Raw genomic sequence first — 18,280 nt, 5'->3', positions numbered from 1 at the left:
CACTGTTGAAAGCGTCCCAGTCCTATTTCACTCCAGGGATGATGGATGGCAGATCAGAAAGGGCACCATCAATTCTCATTGAACTAACCGTGCCATCACTCACCTGACAAGCATTCATTGAGCACCCACTACAGCCTAGTCGTTGTGCTGGGCACAAGAGATAAATGATGGATTCAGGACAAGACACTGTCCCTATTCATGTCTGACAGGGAAGACAGGTAATGGATAACAAAAATGCAACCCGGTAAATGCTAACAGAACAGGGAGCTATGAGAACCCAACTCAGGCCTGGGGGGCTTCACCGAGGAGGGGCTTCACTGAGGCGATGCGTCTGAGCTGGGTCTTGAAAGCCAGGCAGTACTTGGTCCTCTGGTGAAGGGGCTGAGAAAGGGAGATCACGCCAGCTGGAGGGAACAGCATGTCTGCCACTTGGGTCCAAGCTGTTGCAAAGTGAAGGAATGTTCTCTGCACTTTTCTAGTATCTGACGAGCAGCATAATTATCCTATCTGCAGTACTGAATGTTCAGTGCAGTACTAAATACACAGCTTCAGCCCAGCGCATGTGACAGCTCTCCGCAGCCGATTAGGGACCACGTTGTTCCGTCACTCGTTCTGAGCAGCCACGCGTCCCATCACAATACCTGCCACAGCTCTCAGAAGCCACGACCAGTGGGATGAATCTCATGTTTATTTTTTTATTAAAATACTTCCTTTTCTGGAACCTGATCGCACAATAAACCTTCCGAGCTTTGCATGGATACTGCCTAAGGTCCATTTTGTTTGTCACGGGGTTTGTCGTTTTCCCTGAACAGGTTGCCAAAAATAGAACAGCTCCTGGTTTCGATTAAACGTTCATTTAAACCCAGAATGCGACCACCTCTTTCCACCTGGCCAAAGTGTTCAAACTGTTCCACACATACTAACTGCTGCAACAGCTCCTTGCCTCGTCTCAGCCGAGTGAAGAAGGGGGAGGCTAAGAGGCACATGCTCACTTTGCAGACAGAAAAAGAGAGGTGGAGGGAGTGAGGAAGGTGACTTGCAGGGAGAAGAAAGGCAAGAAGAAGCACAGGTCTGGACTCCCTGGCATGGAAGCTCCCACTCGGCAGCCTTTGTCCTCAGGATGCCCTTCAAGCACAGGGGCTAATGGCAGTGCGTCTGGAAGTATGATGCTTCATGCTTTGCGGCTGGGCTCTCTATTACTTTAGCAGTCTGCAGTGCTATTTCATAGATATATACTTGTGCCGGTATCAAAGATAGATGTGTATGAACTTTATAAACAGGACTAAGTGCTGTCAGTTTGTTATTTTTTCTAGGGGCTAAATTTATGAGCTATACCCAGAGTGAAGTGCTTGTAATTTATCAACCTAGAATGTTTTAAGTAAATAGCACTAAGCACTTATGCTCCGCAGCAGGAACTTAGCTAGAATGTAGCACTTCCCTATTGCAGGAAGCAACTGGCACCTTACAGGGCTGCTTGGGGTCTGTTAACCAGGGAAGCGTTCTGAATAACATCCATGACAGTCACCTTAGAATTGGCTGGGTTTAGACTCACAACCCTTAAAATTACCATTTGTTTTTTGTTTTTGCAGCCTTCACATTGCATTTCTCCCACTGCATTCTTTGGGCCATGCAGTCATTGAATCCCTTTTACTTGCTGATACAGCCATGTAGGGTGAGTAGGAAACCAGTCACCTAATGGGAAAAGGCCACAGCTAAAAAAAGACAACTTTCTTAAAGAAAAAGAACCAAATTTAGCTGCCATATGTGAAATGCCTAAGAATTAGGACCCATGGAGAAACTTGGGCTTTACAGAGAAGACTCAAAGCTGGAAAAAGCTACCAGAGAAGCAACATTCTGTTTATAGAGCTCTGGAGGACAAGATTATTAGCCACACAGGCACGCTCTTTGACTGGCTGTCTACTCCACAGAAGGCGGAAGAGAATGGACAAACCCGGCATTCCCTTAGCACAGTTTCTCCTAATGAGCTCACATGCTGTCCTCGCATTTGCCATAAAAATTGTCAAAAGGTTAGCTCCCTTCCAGAGAGAGCAACAGAAGGAACTACACCTCCCCAGGCTTAGGACCTGCAACACGTGTGTACCATTAGTTCAGAAATGGAAAGTCAAGGATGACTGTGATGTCCCCTCTCAATTCTTATCCCTAACTGACTTTTGCACTCATGAATGGCCTACAAGAACTGATTTACTATAGAGGACTTGAGAATTTAAAATGTTAATGTACCAGATACAAGCCTAAATACAACTTTTATTTGTCCGTTTTTAAAAAACAGATGCCAAATGTCTTGATTTACAAGATAAACACAATGGAAAGTTATAAAAAGTGGTTTTGCTGTATAGTAAGTGAATAATGAGTTTCATTAAAATATTATTTCACAGTGACCAGAGGGGAAAGAGGGAGGGGAAGAAGGGAGGAAAAAAGGAGAAGGGTCTAGTCAAGGAACTAACGTAAATGACCCATGGACCTAGACAACAGGGTGGGGACTGTGGGAGGGGGGGAGGGGGCCAGGGCAAGAGCAGTCGGGGAAAGATGGGATAACTCTAATAGAAAAACAATTTTAAAAAATGGAAAATAGAGCGTCGGCCTGTGAACCAAGTGTCGCTGGTTCGATTCCCAGTCAGGGCACATGACTAGGTTGCACATTAGGTCCCCAGTTGGGGGCACAAGTGAGAGGCAACCACACAGTGATGTTTCTCTCCCTTTCTTTCTCCATTCCTCTCTCTCCAAAAAAAAAAAAATAAATAACTAAACAAACAAATAAATAAATAAATTATATTCTTTTTAAATGGAAAAAATATATATATTATTTCAGCCCAAGTTGATGTAGCTCAGTGGATTAAACGTTGGCCTGTGAACCGAAAGGTTGTAGCTTGATCCCTGGTCAGGGCACATGCTGGGGTTGCGGGCAGGATCCCTGATTGGGGGTGTGCAGGAGGCAGCTGATTGATGTTTCTCTCCCTCCCTCCCTCCAAAAAAAATAAATAAATAATATTTAAAAATATATATTATTTCGTCCTGACTGGTGTGGATCAGTTGGTTGGGCGCCATCCTGCAAATAGAAGGGTCACAAGTTCAATTCCCAGTCAGGGTGTTAGAGAAACAGGGGAGTCCAAAAACAAACCCCAGAGTTTTCAGCTGGGAGATAGGGAGCAGGAAGCAGCTTTCAGGATGCCCTTGCATGTCTGGAGCTAGTGGCTGGATACATTGTTGCAAAGAGCCGCTTTACTTCCAAGACTCAGGAAGATGGGAGGGATCTTGGACTGTGGGCTGGTACGGAAGAAGCAGACAGAGCCTACGTAGGGTTCTGTGAATGGTCAGAACTGTTTGCAACACCCACTGCTGAGAGGACTCAGTGAGGGAGGGAGAGGAGGCAGTGAGGAAGAGAGAAGCAGCTGCGTACATATTTTGGGGTGGCTCTGGCTCTAGGAGGCTTTCTCTCTCAGGCTCTCTCTGGCCCTCACGCCCTCACTCTCTGGCTCTTGTGGGCTCCCTCCATGTGGCTTGGAGCAGGGGTCTCCAGGCGGCTTTAAGAAGAGGCCCTTGCCAGGCTGCTTTGAGAAGGAGAGGAGGTCCATGCGGTTTGCAGGAAGAAGGCAGTTTGCAAGGAGGCTGAGAATCCAGGCGGTCGGTCCTGCATTGAGCGCTGGAGGGCACCACAGCACAGAAAGGACCTCGCCAATCAGATTGAGTGATTGGCAGCCACTGGTAAAGCTGAACTGTGCCTAGGAAGTAGGGAAACGGTGTTTCTGACTTTCCTAAGACTGGCCAGGTCTGGGAGGGGGAGGCAGAACTATGTGTAAATAAACAATTCTTTTTCTTTTCACCAAACTCTGGTATTCAGAGTTATAATTCTGGCGGCGGGCAATCAGGCCCCTAACTAAACAGCCCAGGGGTTCTGTTACAAGAGCACATGCCTGGGTTGCGGGCTAGGTCCCCATTTGGGGCCTGTGAAAGGCAACCAATCAGTGTTTCTCTTGCACATCAATGTTTCTCGCCTTCTCTTTCTCCCTCCTTTCCCCTCTCTCTAAAAATAAATTAAATATTTTTTAAATGTTAAAAAGATATTACTTCATCAAAGCAGATAAAAAAGGGCAGTAATACGGGTATAAAACGAGCACTCCCTGACTCAGTGTGGTCTTACCACACCACAGAAACAGGTTCTTGTGCCTTATGAGCTTAAACTACAAAACCATAGTACTATTTTCTATCACAATGAAAGGATACACCACTCCTAATCAGCCATTATTTCTTGCTATGAGGGAAAAGGGGAACCTCCAAACAGAAACAGGATTTTAGCAAAAAACCAAGAAATTCATTTATCTGGTCCACCAATCACAACCCTTATGTCACTCATCTAAATCTGGGCAAAAATCTCACAAACCTAAAGCCTCCTCTTTGGGGGGAAAAAAAAAAAAAAAATTCCCATCTCCAACCTTCTGTCCTGTCAATTTCTGTCATAATCAACCATAACAAGTAATTTTCCTCTCCCAGTCCTCCAATCATCTCTGATAGTATGCAAAATCTATTTAAATTATTGGCTTCAAGGTCTTCCACCTTGAAATTACTTCCTCCCTCCTTCAACCAATTGCCCTGCCTTGTTACACCCCAGCCCGTACCTTCCCAAGTCAGCACAACTAGGTGCTTCCATTTAGCCATAAGCAGACCTCTCTAAGACCCATTCCTTAACCTCACGGCTGTCCTCCTCCCCATAAACAATACCAGGTACATGAGTCAGGATGTACGGAAAAATGAGGTCTTTCCCCCAAGCTCCCTGTCTTTCCTCCAGTTCTGCATATGACCAAGTCCTTGAAGGCAAGGGCTACTTTAAATCTCCCAGAATCCAAGCAAATGCTTCATAATCTGTGGCCACTCCACAAATGCTTGTGGTTGGCTGATGATGCTGATGATAATGATGATGATAACTAGAGGAGGCTTCTGAGTATAACAGTCTTCTAAGTACTGATTGCGATAAAGCAAGAATTTATGATATTCCTTATTAAAATTTTAATTGCATAATGCGGCCCCAAGGTATATATTTTCCCTCTTTGGTGACAAAGACTGATTTATCTCTCTAACAATGCTTCAGCAAGGAAATCTAAATCTCCAAGAACCAACAAGAAAATATTTCCACAGAACAAAAGAAACGAATAGGGAACAAATCACAGCACTTTCGGAAGTCACAAAATGGAGGTTTTAAACTCTAATAGTCTTTCAAAACAAAATGAATTATAGTTTTTTAGGGGGGGAAAGTCCTTAGGGTTGCAGCTTTCCTGATGAAGTGGAGAGCGTTCATGGGAGCAGCAGTGAACCCAGAGAGATCTGCATCCTAAACTCCCTCCCTCTACCACACACAAGCCTATGACCTTGGGTGAGCCACACGGCTCAACTCAGGCCTCGGTTTCTTCATCTGTCAATTTCTTATGCCCTGTGCAATGCCCAGATTTTATGATGTGTTGAAAAAAAGAAGATGAGGCACTTCAAAGTTGGCAGACAGATGACAAAGCAAAAGGAAACAACGTGATTATGGAGCTGTAAAAGCAATACAATCACCTAAAAGCAAAGAAGACGATTTCTGTCCTTGGAAGTTAGCTCACAACATGAGAGCAATCACAAACCTTGTCAAATAGCTCTAAAACACCCAAACCTGCTGTGTTGGGAAAGTCACTTAACCTCTTTGGTCCTTGGCTTCCACAATCATCAAGTGGTCTTTCAGGATTAACACTATCTGAGTCTATGAGCTTGAGATGGTTTTGTATAAACCACGTGGTACCTTTTTCATTGCTATAATGATTTTCTTTGAATACTTTAACATCCTATTGTATATCTCAAAATCAATTCTAGGAATGTAAATGACACTAAACATTTAATTTCTGTGTGCATTCTACATTTTTCCCCTTATTCAGGTTCTGCAAATGCTATCATGTTCCTTCCTCTGAATAATCAAGAGTGGACTTATAATAATGAGCTCTCTAATGTAACAGAAATGATAATTATAATGCTGCTGAAAAGTAGCAGTTTTTAGCCCCAAGCATGCTATTGATATTCAGCAATTATAAATGATTGCGTTGCTTGAAATACTGAGAATAAAAATTCTGCAGAGCTACAAATAGGAAATAGTAAATTCAGTGCAGATAGACACAAAGCTAAGTTTCAAATACCTAATGACTAGGTAAAATTAGCAGAATATGAAATACATCCCATGGTTAAGTATTATCTAACTAAGTCCTCCTGCCCTTCACAAAAATTATAGTTTGCATTTAAAAGTGCATTCCTTCAAAGAAAGTCCCAGCACAACAGAGCCGGAGCATAATCCATTCACACAGATCAGCTCATGCAGAGCCCAAGCCCTAACCCAGAAAGACATTTTAAGCATTCCGTTTCTGTTTCTAGCCTGACCTCTGATTAAGTTTCATGGTCATTAATGATAATTACACTGACTTTAACAACATTGGAAAGTACAGGTATGAGTGGGTAGGACAGATGGATGAGACCTACTGTGGACTGAGACTTTTTTAATATTCACGAGACTGATTTAATCTCAAACCAGGAGGAGTAGGACACTCCATAAATACAGTGTTGGTGAATTTAAAACCACAGATCAGATAAGTTTAATAATTACTCTGGGCTTTAAATTTTACCTGAAAGTCAAATTATCCAAATTACTAAAACTAGGAGACTAAAACTGGCAAGATGGACAGGAAAGCAGTAAGTAACGTAACTCATGAACAGAAAGGTTTTTGAGTTTTCCAAAGCTAGGTTCACATTTGGCAAAGAAGCAAAAAGGAGTTGGAAGAGGGAAACAGGCCAATGCCTTTAGAAACATGGGCTCTGACCCCACCTAGCGGTGCCTGAGTGATTCCTAAACTGGAACAAGCAGCACCTGGAGTGACTTGAGATTAGATTCAAGATTTTTTTCCCTGAAGTCAGCACTAGTTTGGTAATAAATTTTTACTTGGTAAAAACGTACTAAAACATGTGGATTTATTTTTCTTATTGCATTTTTTCCCATCACCACTTATCCTCCCCCTTCCCCTGTGGATTTAGAATCTAAATTAGACAAAGCACAGACAGGAGGATGGAACACATCATCCTGTAACAAACCAAAGAAGCCTCGTCACCAGCTGGCTAAAAAGATTAGCAGCTCTGAGAAACTCAATTCTGAATTTTTAAGATCTTAAATGCTTTAACATCTGAAATTAAAATTAAAGAAGCAACAAAAATGTTTTTAGATAAGAAAGCAAAACTAGCATGAATAGTTGGAGAAGTCATCAAAAAGCAAAGGAGAAGTTTTCAAAATGACACATTGGGGACAAAACAATGGCAAATAATTAACTATGGCAGAAATCAGAAAAGAATCCTCTTATCATAGTGGATACTAAGCTAAATAGAGATCAATGACATATCACATTTTGTAAAAGATCCTTGAACAGGAATAAGGCATATGGTAAAGCTCATCATATTTAGACTAATTATAGTCTAGAAGGTCTACAATCACAAAGGGCAATGGATAACCTGAAGAAGGTTCAAAGAAAATGAAGGGGATGATTAAAGGAAAAATTCACAGTGCCTCTAGCATGAGACCCTTTCTCTTTGTTCCCACACTACCAGCTTATACCATAAGAAACTAATATTTACCAAGTGCTTATTACTATGATCAGGCCCTGGGCTAAGTGCCTGTAAAGTTCTACCTCATTCATGACTTAAAACAATCCTTTAAGAAAAATGCTATTATTCTCATTTTACAGATGTGGCAACTGAGGTTTAGAGAGCCAAGTCCAAGATCGCTCAGAGAGCAGGTGGCAGTGGCAGGGCTTGTCCCAGGCCAACCTACGCCTTCTATCAGGCTAAGCAATATTCTTTCTGTCCTCTAGAAGCTTTCTCTCACACCTACACGCTCAAATCCTGAAATGACTCTCTAAGAAGGAAATATGAGAGATGTTGTGCAGTGAGCTTCTTCTGCCCAGATCACCTAAAATAAGATGTTAAAGCTGAGGGTTTTGAAATCAAGTTCTCTCTCGTTTTTCAGATGAAGAACTGAGGCCTTGGGGGTGGGGGTGGGGGTGCCCAAGGTCACACAGGGGAGCTCTGCCTAGAAGCCAGGGGATCAAACACCATTTCAGGGTTCTCAATGGTTTTACACAAGTAACACCCTGACTGCGTCCTGGGACCAGACACAGGAAAGTGTGCTGATCTCCTGACCCCACCTCTTCTTGGTTAGCCTCGGAGCCTGAGGGCTGGCTCTGGACCTTGGTACTTCCTGGATCTTGGACCTAGGTAGGCCTCCTGCTTCTTCTTGGTCACGGAAGACCCTAATCTCTTGCCTCTTCCTCCTAGTGTCCAGGCCTCCGGTATTTAGTATTTCCCAGCCCCAGCTAGTTCTGGTTTCAGTGTGATATGCCTGGTTGTCTTCTAATGGGGCTCCTTATTTCCAACCTGTCCCATCCCCCGCTTGCAAATATTGCCAATCATTCCGCATGCCAACCACCTTAAATCACACTCCCAGGAAATACCTTCAAGCTCCCAATGCGACTAATGAATGCATGTTCCTTAATCTGGCCTAAACCTATCGACTCAAACACACCTCTCCCTTTTCCCCTCTCCCCCTCTCAAACCACAGAATTCCCATCTCCTGTGTTTGCTCAAGCCACTTCCACTGATCCACTGACAGGAACATTCTTTCCCTGCACCTGTGGACACAAACCTGCCTTCACAGCTGATGGTAAGGAGGCTGGGGGGCATGCTCCCCATTCACCCCACTGCACGGTGATTCCTCTTTCCCTTTCAAGAGTAATACCCTCATTTGATTATGTATAGACTCTGCTGTGTTGTCTTTTCCCGTGTGTCCTGGTTCTCCAACTAGACTGTGAGCACTCTGGAAAGCTGGGACCTTCCTTCTTCATATCTTTCTGTGCGCTCCAACGACTGAAATACCGGCTGCTCCAAAACTGAACTTCACGGGGCGAGGGGAATGGAGAGCAGGTGGACTTTAAAGAAGTTAGATAACTTTTCAAGGCACATGAAAGGGTCTCAGAATAGAGAGGTTAACCAGCTGCTATCTATGCAGACACACAGTGTTGTAAGACACCAGGATGAATACCGGGAAGACCATCCTGAGCACAGAGCATGTTAAACACACAACTAGAAAATACTTAACCGTTACAAAATAAGTTTCACTTAGGTCAAAGGCAAGGAAGTCCAAGTAGATAGTAGCAAATGGAGCCAAATGCTGAGATGGCCTGCACTTACTCCCTTTCATGTAACAACCCTTATATGGAACCTACCTTATAGCAGGTGCCATTCTAAGTATTTACCAATAAAAACTTAATTTTAATCCCTGTAACAACCCCATGCAGGGAGTATTATTACAATCTCCATTTTACAGAGGCATGTGAGAGAGTTAAGGAACTTGTCTAAGCTTGCTCAGACGGTTTGAGGCAGAGCCAGGGATTGCTCCTGAGACCGTGGTCATGATCTCTAGGCTGTGCTGTCTCAGGAGCCCTAATGAGGAAACGGGAGCTTAACCTAAGACCTACCTACTCAATTTACTTGCAAGCCTTGTTGAGAGGTTCAAATAAGCAACTGCTGGCCTCACTGGCCATTACTGAGTTAAATGGTGTGCCCATCTTTTCTCCCATTACCTGCCTGTCCCTGTCCCTTCTTTCAGAACAGACAATGGCTCCACTGAGACTTTAAGCAACCAGCCGATTTCCCTGTCTGAGCCTCCACTTCCTCCTCTGAAAATGAAGCCAATGACAGCACCTACCTCCTAACTAGGTCTTGATCACTGCTAAGTCGTGTTCACTGCCTGGCCCAGGTGGGTACTCAGTAAATAGCTGTTCAATGAATAAATAAATGAGTCTCCGTTGTATCAAATGAGCGTCTGTTAAAGCATTTAGCGTGATACCTGGCACACGGTAACCACTATTCCCCGGCGCTTCCTCCCGCAAAGGCAGACATGGGTCCAGTGGACGGCAGCACCAGTCAGTACACACCCTGCTTCCTCCTCCACTCCTCACCAGCACAGCACAGCTGCATTCATCACTCCCCCTTGACTGTCCATGGCCCAGAACGGTGGCTCCCACGCCGTCCACGGGCACTGCTTAAACCCCACGGGAGAGCCCAACATAAGGCAGAGACAATCTTCTGAAATAAGGTGAGAAGTTTCTCAGCACCCTCGTGCAGAGCGCTATTAGTATACTACCACCAAGCAACGACATCACCACCACTGCCCTCTTGGAGTTTACGTTTTCTGTTTTCTCCTTTCGAAATTTCCTTCTGTCATGGACGACTCTATGTCCACCTGTATGCTGGAAGGATCTGTAATGTTGGCATTTAAACCAATCATAATTCCACTTGGGTATATGAAAACAATCGGCATATCAACCGACATGAGAAGGAGGCTTTATTTTTAATATAAGATGATATCAGAATCTCACATAACGGAATTTTGAGAAATTTTTCATATTTGGCTCTTCTTCCTGGTAGATTGAATTATGAGAGAACAATTCCAGTCTAGATAAGGAATAATATAACTGTTTCGCCTCCTGGCAAATTACATTCAGCACCCACTTTCTCAAAATGACAAATATCAAACCTTTTCAAGTGGAAAAATCCTCCAAAGCATCAAGCCAATTGTGCAATGCAGCAAGTATTGCAAAGGATCTTTTCCCCTATCTCTGCAGCAGAAAAAAGTCTGAACTTATTAATATAATATGATTCATATGTTAACTACCACTGGTTCTGAAATTGAGTCCGTGTTAGAAAGCCACCTACTACATTTGACCTCAATAAAGCCAAGAATTCCTCAAGTCTATCTCTCTTTTTCTCAAACACACAGGCTATCTCCTTGCATTAGCACTTTGCTCAGTTAACATGTAACATAATAATAGGGCAGGAGAGTAAGGCTGATTGATTCTCTGAAGTGGAGTTCTCTCTGTCATCATAGATCAAAATACTGTTACTTTGAACAGAATGCTTGAACATCAGTTTTAAAAGGTATTTTCACTGGAAATTCGAGGTGCAATGAGATGCAACACCTTGACAAATCACAACATGGAAGCAAACATGGCGACCTAAGCCCCCTACTTTAGGCCAATTATACTCCCTTTCTTTCTGCCCAGCACTATGCAGTGCATGCATCCTTATATCAACCTCATGGGGTCAATGATATTACTTCCATTTTACTAATGTGGAAGCTGAGGTCCAGACAGCTTAAGTGTCTTATTCAAGCTTTAAGCAGTTTAGCTGGAATTCAGTGAAGCCCAGGTCTGTCTGATTTCAAAGCCTATGCACTTTCTCCTGGCTGCTTTGCTACTCAGTGTGGTCCCTGCACCAGCGGCATAGGTATCACTTGAGTTTGTTAGAAATGCAGAATTCTCAGTCCCACCAAAGAACTACAGAATCAGAATCCCCACTTTACCAAAATCCTCAGGTCACTTATGTGTACATGAAAGTTTGATAAGACTGAATACTTTCATTCTGCCTCTCGGAATATCACCACTATTATCCCTTTCTATAGACCCGAATGTGGTGGTGGTGGGAGGAGGGACAAGAGAGGGAAGGGGGTTTTCCCCCAAGGGACAACTGACAATGTCTGAAGACATTTATGATTGTCACAACTGGAGCTGGGTGAAGGGTGCTACTGGCATTTAGTGGGTAGAGGCCAGAGATGCTGTTAATCCTACAATGTACAGGACAGTCCCCCACCAAGAATAATTATCCAGCCAAATGTCAATAGCGCCAAGGTTTAGAAACCCTGCCATTGCTGATGATATTGTCTATTCCTCTTTAGGTTGGGGCCTGTTTAAAGAAGAAAATTAATAAGAGATCTTCGTGGCAAAATTATGGCTCAAGAAAGGTCATACAGAAATCCCTTTCCTTATGCGTCTATCTCTCACAATTTCTCACAACATTTATCAAATAGTAACTTAGATCAGGGATCAGCAAACTTAGGCCCACAAGATAAATCCAACCCTCTGAATGGTTTTGTGCAGTTTGAAAGGTAAGAATGAGTTTTATATATTTATTTATTTTTAATCCTCACTCAAGGATGTGTTTATTGATTTTAGAGACAAAGGAAGGGAGAGGGAGAGAGGGAAGGAAGGAAGGCGTAAGAGAAAGAGAGAAACATTGATGGGTTGCCTCCCATATTCATCCTGACTGGGAATCAAACCTGAAAACCTAGGTATGTGCCCTGACCAGGGATCGAACCTGCAACCTTTTGGTATATGGGATGACACTCCAACCAACTGAGCCACTTGGCCAGAACAAATTTTACATTTTTAAGTAAATGAAAAAAAAAATAAATTTAACAGCATTACATCACTTGTGAAAATCATATGAAATTCGAATTTCAATGTCTATAAATAAAGTTTTATTGGAAAAAAAAATCATGTCTATTATTCTTAATTTTATCAAAGGCTGCTTTTTTACAAAGAACCGTATTGAGATATAATTCACATACCTTAAAATTCACTTATTTAGAGTACACAAATCAATGGTTTTTAGCATAGTCAGTTATGCAACCATCACCGCAATTTTAGAACATTAACATCACCTCAAAAAGAAACCTTCTGACCTTTTAGCCATCACTCCTCTAGCACCACACCCCCACTTTTTCAGCCCTAACTAAGCACCTACCCACTGTCTATCTCTATGGATACCCCTATCCTAAAATTTTTTTTCTACTTTACATGTATTATTTCATTTTATTAACACTGTACAACTGTTATACAGCCTACAAAATGTAGAAAAATCTAATCCACTTTCCAAAACCAGGTCAGAACTAATGTGGAAAAAAGAAACTACAGTAAATGACAAGAAGAGTTGAGGTATCCTGTACGAGTCATACTGCCTGTCACATGATATGTTCAAAGCTCTAAATATAATTTCACAGGAGAATCTCTTGTCTTTGCTGTGGTTACAGTTGCTTTCAATGAGGTCTCCTTGTATCAGTGTGTCTTTCCTCTTGAGGACAGGAACATATGAAAGGAATCATACAATATGTAGTCTTTTGTGACTGGCTTCTTTCACTTACAATGGTTTCAAGATTCACCCATGTTGTAGCATGTGTTAAGACTTCATTCCTTTTTATTGCAAAGTATTTTGTTTTGTATTGACATACCACATTTTTTTATAAAGTCATCAGCTGATGGACATTTGGGTGGTTTCCACCTTTGGCTCTGCAAACCAAAAATATCTTTTTTAAGTTACTTATTTATTTTTAGAGAGAAGGACTGGAGAAAGAGGGAGAGAAACATTGATATGTGAGTTACATTGACTGGTTGCCTTTCACATGCCTCCAGCTGGGAACCTGGCCCGAAACACAGGCATGTGCCCAGACTGGGAATCGAACTGGCGACCTTCAGGTTCGCAGGCAGGAGCTCAGTGGGCGACACCAACCAGGGCTGTGAGCCAAAATATTTAAAACAGAGTACTGACATGGGAGTGGTGAGCCCTAACACGGAGTCGGGAGCTCATTAAGAAAGACATACCCATGCAGGTGAGGTTCAGACTTCTGTCCTTGCGGTAGAAGCACATCCTGGAACTTGCACTTCCTTGTTTGCCTTCGGAATCCCACTCGGCTGAACCGACCGATCCTTTTTGAACCAGCCATCAGTCACACCACGTTAAGTAGCCAATATAACTTTCTTTTGTTCCAGATTGTGGTTTTTACCTTTATAAACTCCGGCTTTCTTTGTATCAGTGTATCTGTAGTCACGTTCCCTCTTCTCTTGAGTAGAAACCTCTGAGTGCAATTTCTGGGTCTTAACAGTAACTCTATGTTTAACTGTTTGAGGAACAACCAGACTCTTCTCCAAAGTGTCTGTACATTTTCTCTTACCACCAACAGTATATGAGGATTCTGATTCCTCCACATTCTCGCCAACACTTGTTATTATAAGGCTTTTTAATTCTCACCATCCCAGTGGTTGGCTCTTGTGGTAAAGTGGTGTCTCATTGTTTGTGATTTGCACTTCACCAATGACTAATGATGTTGAGCATCTTTTCATGTATTTTTTTGGCCATATCTACATCTTCCTTGGAAAAATGTCTATTCAGATCCTTTGCCCATTTTTTAATTGGGTTATTTGCTTATTTACTGAACTATAAGAGTTCTTTATATATCTTAGATACATAGATGCTTATCAGATATGTGATTTGCTATTTTTTCTTTTCACTTTCTTGGTGTCCTTTGAATCGGAAGTTTTTAATCTTGATGAAGTTTAGTTTTTGTTGTTGGTCACGCTTTTATTGTCATGTTTAAGTATCCTATGACAATTCCAAAGTCATAAAGTTTTATCCCTATGTTTTCTTCTAAGAGTGTTATAGTTTTAGTTCTTACATTTAGGTCTTCGATTCACTGAGTTAATTTTTTTGTGTGGCATAAAGTAAGGGTTCAACTTCATTCTTTTGCATGTGGTTATCTTGTAATCTCAGCAATATTTGTTGAAGAGCCTATTCATTTCTCCAGTGAGTGGTCTTGGTACCCTTGTCAAAAATCAGGTAACCAAAGATATATGGGTTTATTTATGGATTCTCAATTCTATTCCATTGATCTATATGACTGTCTTTACACCAGTACCACACTTTCTTGATTATTGTTGTTTTATAGTAAGTTTTGACATGAGCAAGTGTGTACTTCTACTTTGCTTCTTTTCCAGATTGTTTTAGCTATTCTGGGATCCTTGCAATTCAATATGAATTTTAGAATCACCTGTCAATTGTTACAAAGAAGTAGACTGGGATTCTGATAGGGGTTGCATTAAATGTCTGTAGATCAACTTGGAAAATATTGCCATCTTAACTATATTAAGTCTTATGATCCATGAACAAGGAATGGTCTCCCATTTATTTAAATCATCTTTAGTTTCTTTCAATGGTGTTTTATAATTTTCAGAGTATAAATTTTGCACTTTTGTTAAATGTATTCCTAAGTATTTTATCCTTTTCGATGCTATTATAAATGGAATTTTCTTAATTTCATTTCCAGATTGTTCATTGCAGGTATATAGAATTACAATTTTTGTATATTGATGTTGTATCCTGCAACCATGCTGAACTCATTTATTAGTTCCAATAGTTTTTTTCAGTGGATTCTTTAGAGTCTGTATGGAAGATCTTGAAAGCAATGAATAGATATAGTGTTACTTCTTCCTTTCCAATAAGGATGCCTTTTATTTCATTGTCTTGCCTAATTGTCCTGGCTAGAACCTCCAGTACAATGTTGAATAAAAGTGGTGAAAGTGCACATCCTTGATTGTTCCTAACCTTAGGGAGTAAGCAGCCAGTGTTTCACCATTAAGTATAACATTAGCTATGGGATTTTCACAGATGCTAAAAGCTTGACTCAGAACACCACTTCACCATTTACTAGATATATGGTTTGGGGTACCTACATCATTAGATTATTGTGAGAATTAAATGGATGAATGTCTGCCACTTCAAAAGTATTCAACAAATGATAACTGTTACCATCATCAAGCAAACTGTATAGAAATTTTAAGTATAAGCCACCATCTCTTGCCCTGGCTGATGTGGCTCAGTGGGTTGAGCGCGGGCCTGCGAACTGACAGGTCGCCGCTGGATCCCCAGTCAAGGAACATGTCTGGACTGCAGGTCAGGTCCCCAGTTGGAGGTGTGCGAGAGGCAACCCATCCATGTTTCTCTCCCTCTTTCTCCCTCCCTCTAAAAGTAAATAAATAAAATCTTTTAAAAAAAGAAGACACAGTCTTTTTCTCAAAGACGTTTTTCCAGAAAATTTAAGCTTTGGAAAACGGAAAGTATAAAACAAGATGCCTTTTAATACTTGAGGTACATAATATTATCTAATAAAGTAAAAACTCTATAGAGCTGGAGCTTAAGCCTGACACCAAAACGTAGAATTTGCTACCACCGATGTTTCCAGCCTCTTGGAGTATGAATGAAAACTTTCTGGAAGTACTTCCAAACCCAGAAGTCCTATTGAAAAAGGCAGCAATTTATCTTTAATACAAGGATTTGGGCCTGGGTGGCTCCTTCCGGTTCTGGCCATCTCTATCTATAACCAGAGATGATAAAAGCAGAATCCCTCAAGTTTCCACCTCGAATGTCACCTTGGCAGGGGCGCCCCGATCGGTGCCGCACTAGGGCCCGAGGAGCGGGGATTCTGCCAGGCTCCCACCTCGCGACCCGTCGGGGCTGCCGGCCAATTACCTCGCAATTAAACTCCATCTCGGCGTCCATGGTGACAATCCGCACGGTGAATGTCTTGGGCTGCTTCCTCTTGAGGGAGCTGAAGCTCATGCGGGAAGCGATGGCCCCGGCCATGGTGCGGGGCTCAGGCCCGGGGACCCTCGCGTCCCGAGGCCTGCGCTCTGGGACTGTTAGCCCCCCTGAAGGAGCTGCACAGGCCTCAGGGCCACCATGGTGGTCTGCCGGCCGGCCCGAGAAATATCTGGACGGCGCGATCCCCCAGCGGCCAGCATGGGCCGCGAGGACCCTGCCCCGGGAGCGGAAAAGGGGAGTTGAGGGGCAGGCCCTGACGGCCGTGGGGCAGGAACGCGAGTGGGAGCCGACGGTGGTACCGGCCCAGCGCTCTCCGACTCGGGCCCGGGATGCTGGGGTCAGCCGAGGACGGGGCCCCTAGACGGCTGCGGCCCAGATCCAGCGCGCCTCTCAGCGGCTGACGGAGGTCTCAGGGACGCGCTGCAGCCGGGCGCGCACGTGCGCGCGTGGCTGTCACCGTCCTCGCTCCGCGCGCCCGCGGGAAGCGTCCCCTCCCCGCAGCCCCCAGCCAGCTCTCCGCCCCGCCCTCGGGGCCGATCACTACTCACAGCGCAACCCAACTGGCGGCTATCGCTCAGGCGCATCGATTGGCTTAAATTTCCGAGAAAGGCGGAACTTTCACTCTCCGTCCGCCTTCTTCAGAAAGATTTCACCAATTGTAAATTTCACTCTAAGTGGAGGCATGGGTCTGGGCTCGGCGTTGAGTGGCTATGGTGGCAGTCACTCCGAACGCTTTTGTTAGTAGGGGTACGCCTACCCTAGCAAGACTGGTTGAGGCGGCGTATCCCGGTGCGCCTTTCCTGGGAAACCACGTAGAGGCTGGCCCCAGGGCACGCGAGTGGGTTTCCTCCCAGGTCCTTTCGGATCAAGTACTCCGAGTGGGACGCCCCAGGGGATCCAGTTTAGGACATCCGGCGGATAATCCTGTCTGGCATTTAATAATTACATATGCCGACCTCTGTTTCTCAAACTTTTAAATCACTTGTGGAGGCCGCTTAGATTGCCGCCACTCTCCCCCAGATGCTTCTGCTTCTCTTTAGGAGAAATAATAGTTATTACCGAGCAGGGGGTAATGATTCTATCTACCTCGTGGGTTTGTTGAGGAATTTAAGTGAGTTACTACAAAGCTTTAGAACGGTGGCTGGCACTAGGTTGAATCCTAAGCAATGGCTGTTTTTGTAGCTGCAAAACGGTCAAAAATGAAAGCATTTCTCACTTTGTACTCTGGTTTCTATTTCTGAACCATAAACGTGTTATTATTTATTTTTTAAATGTCATTAGAGGTTATAATGGGGGTTGTGTGAGGTGGGGGAGCATAACTATATTTAAAGAGTAAATCCTATTTTTAAATAGCTCTTAAGGGTTGAATAGGGACAATTTCCTGTGTTTCAGTTGAGCATTAAACACTCCATAAATATTAGCCATCACCTCTGCCTTACAGAGGAAACAAAGGCCCAGCATGACAGACTGGCTGGCTATCATCCAGCTAGTGAAAGGCAAAGCTGAGACTAGAACCCAGGTCCACCCCATACAGAGCCTGACGGTATTACCACCGCACTGCTGTTTCTGTAGTTGTGGAGGCCAAATTGCTCCTGTTCTGGAGCATTCAGCAGATGCTGTTGCTAAAACTATACTAACAGCATAAATCTAGCTCCTCCCTGTGGGCCCCTGCCCTGACATGAAGCATCAGCCAGGCCCCAGGCACCATTTGCTGGCACACCCAGAGAGGCTGCTGTTGGGAAACTTTATGTGCTGTCTAGTGCTAGCAAATTCTCCCCACCAAACTGATGGATCAGAAAAAATGGTCCTGGCGTGGGAGCATGTTCATTTTCACTGCTTCTGTTCTTCCCTGAAAGTGGGAGAACCAGCCTGGATTCTCCCCTGGGCTCCCCATACGAGCAACAAATCGATGATTTAACGTAGGGCCTAAGACTGCTGACAGAAAATAAGAAACTCTGGGAATCCATGGAGATATAGCACGTGGAGGTGGATCAGA

The 18,280-nt window shown here is 43.5% G+C and overlaps 1 protein-coding gene across 3 annotated transcripts in view; it reads right to left on the bottom strand.

Annotated features, from left to right (window-relative positions):
* Window positions 1-16,804, bottom strand: part of NF2 (NF2, moesin-ezrin-radixin like (MERLIN) tumor suppressor) — a 64,697-nt gene extending 47,893 nt beyond the window's left edge. For 2 of the 3 annotated variants that reach the window (XM_090292885.1, XM_090292886.1), the window contains exon 1: window positions 16,213-16,802. In XM_090292885.1, the coding sequence (XP_090149011.1) occupies window positions 16,213-16,326 (114 nt within the window). In that variant the 5' untranslated portion in view covers window positions 16,327-16,802. Of the gene's footprint in view, window positions 1-16,212 lie in introns of all 3 variants that reach the window. The other variant, XM_090292887.1, reaches the window with a different exon arrangement.
* Between the last annotated feature and the right edge of the window lie 1,476 nt (window positions 16,805-18,280).

The sequence above is a fragment of the Furipterus horrens genome, unplaced genomic scaffold, assembly GCF_987537825.1.
Source record: "Furipterus horrens unplaced genomic scaffold, mFurHor1.1.pri manual_scaffold_11, whole genome shotgun sequence".
Lineage (NCBI taxonomy): Eukaryota > Metazoa > Chordata > Mammalia > Chiroptera > Furipteridae > Furipterus > Furipterus horrens.
The sequence above is the reverse complement of the archived record's forward strand: the minus strand, read 5'-3'. Positions and strand labels throughout refer to the sequence as shown.